The sequence below is a fragment of the Zasmidium cellare genome (assembly GCF_010093935.1).
Source record: "Zasmidium cellare ATCC 36951 unplaced genomic scaffold M409scaffold_116, whole genome shotgun sequence".
Lineage (NCBI taxonomy): Eukaryota > Fungi > Ascomycota > Dothideomycetes > Mycosphaerellales > Mycosphaerellaceae > Zasmidium > Zasmidium cellare.
Window position 1 is genome coordinate 1 of NW_022987060.1, and position 7,491 is coordinate 7,491.

At 48.8% G+C, this 7,491-nt stretch overlaps 2 protein-coding genes across 2 annotated transcripts; one reads left to right on the top strand and one right to left on the bottom strand.

Annotated features, from left to right (window-relative positions):
• Positions 1-230: 230 nt before the first annotated feature.
• M409DRAFT_61758 (uncharacterized protein) lies at positions 231-683 on the top strand (the record flags this gene model as incomplete). The annotated part of the gene is made up of 1 exon (XM_033814869.1): positions 231-683. One exon carries the CDS (start codon positions 231-233, stop codon positions 681-683), a length of 453 nt encoding a protein of 150 aa, XP_033659213.1.
• Positions 684-5,828: 5,145 nt separating this feature from the next.
• On the bottom strand, positions 5,829-6,587 carry M409DRAFT_38329 (uncharacterized protein; the record flags this gene model as incomplete). The annotated part of the gene is made up of 2 exons (XM_033810905.1): positions 5,829-6,274; positions 6,335-6,587. 2 exons carry the CDS (start codon positions 6,585-6,587, stop codon positions 5,829-5,831), a joined length of 699 nt encoding a protein of 232 aa, XP_033659214.1.
• Between the last annotated feature and the right edge of the window lie 904 nt (positions 6,588-7,491).

Here is a 7,491-nt window from a genome sequence, read left to right on the forward strand (position 1 = left end):
ACAAAGGGGGGTTGTTGAAGATTGCCGGAAAGGGGGTCCAGACCACCATAGACGCACTCGAAGATATAAAGCACCCAGCAGTGAGACAGACAGCTTAATCAACCTTTTCATCACCAAATTTACCAAGATCAGAGCTGGCGGAACCACCAGAGGCACTCCAACGTGCAGTAAGTGCCCTCAAAACACAACACCAGCGAGAAGGACCAACATACCTAGCGCATTTGGAGACAATGTTGCGAAAGACCCTTCGCTTAAATCGGCCGCAGCTTGTCGAAGACTACTACAACCAGCCTGAAGCCGTGGATAATCTTTACCAAGCAGACTTCGCACACGATTCGGAGGCAGCAGATTGCGTCCTATGCCAGCAAGAAGTCCAGAACGTCGTTCAAAGACGTCCACGTTATTTGAGAGACGCTCCAGATGGCTTCGAAAACGCAAAGTTCGTTAGAGTTAGGTCAGATCAGTTTGCAGACTATCCGACGGTGCACTACGGGACCATCGCATCTGCTGACACACTTATGAAGAACGGTGTAGAAAGAGAGGAAACTTGTCGACAGGTGAAAATGCAGAGGAAGGCAGATGGGCTCTGTTTCGAGATGGAAGCTGCTGGTATAGTCAAGAGCTGGCCTTGTCTTGTTGTACGTTCAATCTGCGACTACTCGGACTCGCTATTAGTGCCATGATCATCAGGAACCTACAAAGATGTGACATCCCCTCAAGCTGCAAGACGGAGCAGTATTTTGACAATTCTAGGGTCGCGGTCTGATTTTCAGCATCTCGCATTTCTCTCTCCTAGTATACCCTCGCTTTGATGCCTTGTGTGTCCGCTGATTTAAACGAACCTTGTTCGCTTGCGTCCTCTCTCGCTTCTCTCGAGTAGCGACGATGTCCTCGAATCGCATCGCTTTGGTCTTGTCGACAACTGTCGATTTGGTGGATACGCGGGTTGATTCTCATGGTTTGGTACGAACAGCGTCTGATTTTCATCTAGTAGCAGCGCTCGGTCTGTGAATGCTTTGTTAAACAAGGGTGAGTTGATTGATGGATCTATCAAGTGGGAGCATGCCTGACCTATATACCCTAGTGGGTGGCAAATGTGGCGCTGCCAATCTTCAACAGTGCTCTCTATAGTGGCCACGACGGGAGATTAAGAGGCCAAAGGAGATGGCCGCCTAAAAATCTGTCCGCAATAGTGCTTAGCAGGATGTTCGTTCAGATAAATGAGATGTAGTGAGAGAATACCAATCAATGTAAAGTAGGACCAGGAATGGAATAAGACTTGAGCTTTGTCGTAGCGTCTCTCACAATAAGGCTCAGCTCTGAGACCGCGATTCGTGTTCCAGAGCCCATCCCCCCTCTTGAGAAATTTACCTTCTCCCAACACCTCCTTCGTCAATTTTCGGCTCTCCTTCGGGCAATTTCTCGTATCATACTCTCGTCATCCCTGAACCTCTCTTAAGACAACGTCGGATCCTCGACTTGCTAATCTATTACGAAGACCTATTATGAGGACCTATTACGAAGACCGTCGCACCGAAGGGGAAACCAAGGCGGAAGCAGCTCATTGGACCTTGGTCGAAGATAAGCCCCAATAGACTCCGTCCACTGCCAGGAACGCCCCAGCTTCGATTGTTCCCTTTACTATCGGCATTTGGGGCGCTTTTTGTCGTGCGCTCACATCGTGTCGCTAGAAGAGCTAGAGGGATATCTCCCTGGGCAATAAGAAGGAGGTGGCGTGAGCTTAAAGAGTAAGCCAGATGGCTTAAGATGCGGCTGGGCTAGCGGGGCGTGGCTTGAGCAATACTGATATCCTTTGCTCTAGCAGGCAGGATGGTAAGATTGCTAGGACTCTCACAAGGCGGAGCGCAAAGTCTTATCGGCTATCGTGGTTGTATCAGTGCCTCCTACCAGAGCTATATGCCCTTAGCGAAGTTCAGGGCTACCGCCAAAGGCATAGCGAGTCGAGCAGACGGAAGACTAAGGCGTAATGGCAGCGTGCGTTAAGTGGGAAGACTCCCTGAGAGTGCGAAGACAGACTGTCAAAGAAAGCAAAGAAGCTACCTACGGTCTAGGACGAGCTCAAGAAAGCCGAATCCGCAGTGGGAGCTCCGAGGACACAGCTGCTAGCCGCGAATGAGAGACGACGTCGGCATGAGCAGGTTCACGAGGCAGAGCATAAGGGCTGGTCAAGGCATGTACGGGTAAGAGGACTCGGTTGAGGGATTTGCAGGGAGAGCTTTTTGAACATTCTTCGTACATGACAGCTCGTGAAGAGTAGGATGAATGTGGTGAGATCGAACATGAAGATTTCATTTTAGCAGCAGTACAGGATCCCTGCATAGGAGGACAGTAGATGATTGAGTGGAACAGTACAAACCCTACCGACGTGTGTCAGGGTATAATGATCATGCAATTAGGCGAGAAAATTGAGAGCGGCACAGCTCAAACGTCCTAATTTGTAATTTAGCTGCCGGCGTACAGTATCAGCATTTCGATTCAAAGAACCATATATATCATTGCGAAATAGTGTCCGGCGAAAACCGCCCAACCTCACTCTACACACCAATAGTTGCTCAAAGAACCCCGCTTTCTCCTTGCCTTCCGAATACGACTTTGCTGTTCGCAGGATTTGTCAGTTCAAGGGAATCTGAGGATTGGGACGAGCACGCACCTATTTTGGTAGGCAACCCTAGTAATACTCCATTTGCCTGCAGACCAAACTTCAGAGGAACAATCTAGGGCACGAATATTTATGTATAAAGGTTTCTCCTCCAGCGCTCTGGCCTATTCTCTTTGTGTTCGAATGTCATACCCTCTCCATTCTTGCTCTATTTGATAGTCGATCAGCCAACACGTCTACTACGAAGTTCTCAATCCTCGCACTGCTCGTCAGTGTCGCCGTTGCCCTACCTGGAATTCCAGAACTTAGGGTAAGGCTCCGCTCAAACCTGTCTACTGCACATTAGCTACGGCTTACCACTCCGTCTGTTACAGCAAGCAGAACAAAAATGTCTGCCTTTGGGCAGTGCATGCGACAACCTTGTCATTACGATAGGTGGCCTATGCTGCGAGCCCTACTCTTGCTTTGGCGACATCATCGGGTCAGGGACATGTGCATAAAGATTGTAGGTCTTCTCGCAGGTGTGAGAGATGAATATAAGGGCTTAGTTACGACCGCTGTGGCAAGGAGCGAGGACTATATAGCCAGGCTCGAGATATGGAACCAGGTCTTTATTTCCTTAGGGTCACAGTAGAGAACTATCGAGACATCGTCAGTCGCCGGGTAACGAGTTAGACACATGATTGCGGTCGCGCTTAGAGTCAATAATCTTACGTGGATTCCAATCGAGCATAAGGGGGTGATCTTAATACGTGTCCAAACGGATTTCCAGACATCACGTGCCGCCACATGCGTAAATGCTAGTGATGTTCGAGTTCGCTCCTCAAACGAAAGAATTCCAGCGTGGTAGACAAAAAGATCTCATTACAGTACTGTAACCTGTCTCACTCCAGATCTCAATTTTCTCAAATGACCTAGAGCAACGAACAGCATGCGGCGGACTATATATACCCTCTATCTTGCAGACTCCTCCACGGCCTTAACCCTCTATTTGGTAAATTTGGTGATGAAAAGGTTGATTGAGCTGTCTGTCTCACTGCTGGGTGCTTCCACTCCTTTATATCTTCGAGTGCGTCTATGGTGGTCTGGACCCCCTTTCCGGCAATTTTCAACACTATTCAGCCCCTCTCCTTTCGCATTACAGACTGACACGTCACTGTCTTGTTTAACACATTATTGAAGGCCCAAAGAACCGGTCACCATGCTCGACAATCTAGAGGCAATCGCAACGGTAAAGCGGTGCTCGAGACGCCTTCCCCCTCTAATCGGATAGCTTTGCCTTCTAGGCCTGTACGTCTAAAGATTGATATAATTGAGTTGTAAGTTTAGGATACCTTTATAAGGGACAGGTTGCGGTATGGATTGCTATCGCTAATAGAGAGCATGCGCAGATCCGGAGTTGTTTGCATTTGTGGAAGATGGTGAATAAATGCATTCATTGAAGATAGAGCCCGTGACGAAGTCCGAGAGCCAAAAATGAATCTCTGCATAATGGAGAGTTCCTTGTCTAGAGATGTCCAGGTTTGGATTATATACCCAAAAGGGTCCGGGCGGCTTGTAAGAGAAGAAGGAAGTCAAACTGAGATTAGCAGTGACTGACTTGGTTGCATTAGGGCCGAGACAGAACCTACAGTATGACTCAGATCTTGTATCAGAATGAACGAAAGTAGTCCCTTCTTCGTTGGCAGCTGGTCGTGATTGAAGAAGTTGGAGAGTCTGGAGGTAGAGACGAGATAACGCGGCTTTGGGCCGTCATTCTGTTTCATTTCGAGCGTCTTTCGCGGGAAACCTAGAGTCGTTGGGCTTGAAAGGCTTGCATTAGACTGCGTATGTAGTTCTGCGCACGATCACTGGTTTGCGATTCGACGCCGGTTTCATTGTGCTGAGGTGCTGTTCTTGCGAGAGCTGAAGTCGAACAAAAGTGCGGGATAGAAGATGTAGTTTCATCGGGACGAGACTAATGCCTTAGGCAAACAATCTCGTTGGCGTAAGCTACAGGTAGAGAGGAGTAAGAGAGTATTAAAGAACATTGGCAGCGCCACATTTGCCACCCACTGCTATATACAGGTTAGGCATGCTCCTACTTGATAGATCCATCAATAACTCTTTTGGAAAGCCTGGGTTTAACAGAGGGCGTCTCCGAGGCTTGTGAAAAGCATTTGGGAGATATTGCGGTCGATACGGTGTAATGATACAAAAAGACGATGTCGTGCGTAGACCAACTCGTGAAGGCTGTCTCATGCATACTAGCGACGCTGATTCTAGTGCCACGAGTGTCAGGCCCCTACTTCGCGTACTGTGTTTTCGTCTATTGCCTTCAGTAGTCTCGCGGACATTTGATGGTCCACCTTGCACAGGATCCCTTAGGTAACGTGGTTTGACTGTCTAGCTAAGAAGCTGCTACGAGGGTTCAAGCAATTTCGGTCACCACACAAATTCACAAGCTATGTCAATTCTCTTAGATGAAGCTGTTGGTCATCCAGCTGAAGTCGTCACTGTACACTCTCGCGTCATCGTAATAGTTCGGTCGCCCATTTGCAGAAAATTCACCAAAGTTATACGCCCTGTTCGAACCTAACACCCTTTCTGAACCCAACACCCTTTTCGAACCCAGCGCCCATTTCGAACCAAAGCCCACTTCAATAACACCCTTTTCGAACCCACCACCCCTTTCGAACAAACAAACAAACAAACCAAATTCATACTAGTGCCGCATAGCATAGCTAGGATAATTCTAAGAAAAATGGGCTTGACCATTTAGACCAGCTTTCGGGCAAGACCTAGTATCTTCCCTTATGACCTTGTCGTTCGGCTCGCTCTCGGAGGAACGGAGCGTCCGTGTCCCTAAAACACTTTTGAACTCGAGTGAAACGTATGCACTGCTGCTAAGGCCGGTTTAGACTATCTAGCCTGCTTCACCTTTGCGGCTTGAGCTCGAGACGACTTGTCTTGCTAGCATAGCTATTACGTCGTTTAAATGCGCAAGATAGCGGTTATTTAGGTCGCATGAAATGAGATTCTAGACCGACAAGAGACGCCGCTCTAAGTATTCTGTGGAAGCCTATACCCGGCATCCATTCTATGTTGTGTAAGTCCCAAGGAGTTTGCAAGATTCTTTGATTATTCGCGTCATGTCGCTTAACTATATTCCATTGAAGTCAGTGGCACGCATGGAAATCTCGCCCTCCCCCTCCAGCCCCGGGTTTTCTCATATGAGACGCACCTTATCATCTGCAAACATGCTGAAGTGGTCTCCGGGAACGGTTACAACGGAGACGAAGTGCAAGCATGGATATTCTGACCATCCCAGCTGTCCGTCTTGGTCCTCGAGATCTTGCTCGCCGTCCGGCAAATTTTGACGAGTCAAGGCATCGCTAGCCTGAATCATGACTGCTGGTGGTGCTTCGAAAGTTGGTGGTCTGGCCCATTCGTGGAGTAGGTCTCGAGCGTTGTCGAAGCTTCGATTGACCTTTGCTTTGACAGCGTCCGAGGTATTTTTCCGGTACGTGGGACGCACTCGACCTCGCGACTTGTAGTTGCTGCTCCACGGGCAAATTGAGTCTATCATAAGCAACCCCTGCACGCCTATTCTGCCGCTTTGACGGAGTAATCTTGCTACTTCTATTGAGAGCATGCCCCCAAAAGACCAGCCTGCTAACATGTCAACCACGCACACTGCGGAACAAGGTATAGATCACTCCCATCCAATCTTACCTCCAAGAATGATGTTGCCTTGGCCAAGCTCGGCTTGAATAGCGCGAGCGTACTCTTTGGCTAGCTGTGGTATGCCTCCTTCTGGTTTGCCTCCCCCCCGGAAGTATGGAGAGCTAATAGCATAGACCTGACGATAGAAAGGGCCGAGGAGAAAGTACTGGAAAACAGTGCCGCCGCCATCGTGAACTAGCACAAGTGGCAATGCCGTGCTGTCCTGATCGCTGACCTCGATACATTCGAGGTGGGCTGACATGACTCGCTCAGCTGCTGGTCCGTGACGACGATGGTGGACTGGAGATCGAATGGGAGGCAGACCGACGGATGGCTATCTTCGCCGCGCAAACCTCGGAGAATCACAGAGCGAAGTCTGATGCACCGGAGTCCGCTAGCCTGCCCGTGAAGGCTGTTCGCAACACAGCGGCAGAGCCACGGAGAGCAATGGGAGAACAAATGCTCGATCCACCCAGCTTAGTAGGTTATGAGTTCGAGAATTGCAGCTCTGCGCCAGTAATGATCAATTCGCCGCTACTGCGTACTCTTCATTTCGTGAGCATAAGACGAGACACCCGTAGGAAGATTTCGAGATTTCTTGGAACAGGCGCAATTGGATGGCGATCTCTGCAAAACGTGGGAAGTGATAGTTGGAAACAGCTTCATTAGAAAAAGATGAATGTTCTCTCAGTCTGATCTAGCCTTACACTTGAAAGCTAAGAAACAGCAGGCCATCATTTTGATATACGTATTAGTCGATGCATAATCGATCGGCGGGTCGGTGCCACTAAGTTCAATGGCGAATAAGCCATTTCCTCACAGCGTATGGAGGCCGCCGTGTGTCATAAATGAGCCTGGAGAGCTGTCGTCAATATTAGTAACTAGCTTGGCGTCTCAAATGTATCGAGGTTGATTTCCGTCGAAAATTGATTGAGACTGAGCCTCGCCGGTCGCATTATCGTGAGGGTGGGTTCTATATACGATCACAAACTCCTCTTTACTAACACTGCTAAGCGATACTAGCTGACAACCCCACTCTACTACATTATTTCAGGGAGAAGAACATTAGATTCTGTTAAACAAAGGTGAGTTGATTGATGGATCTATCAAGTGGGAGCATGCCTGACCTATATACCCCAGTGGGTGGCAAATGTGGCGCTGCCAAT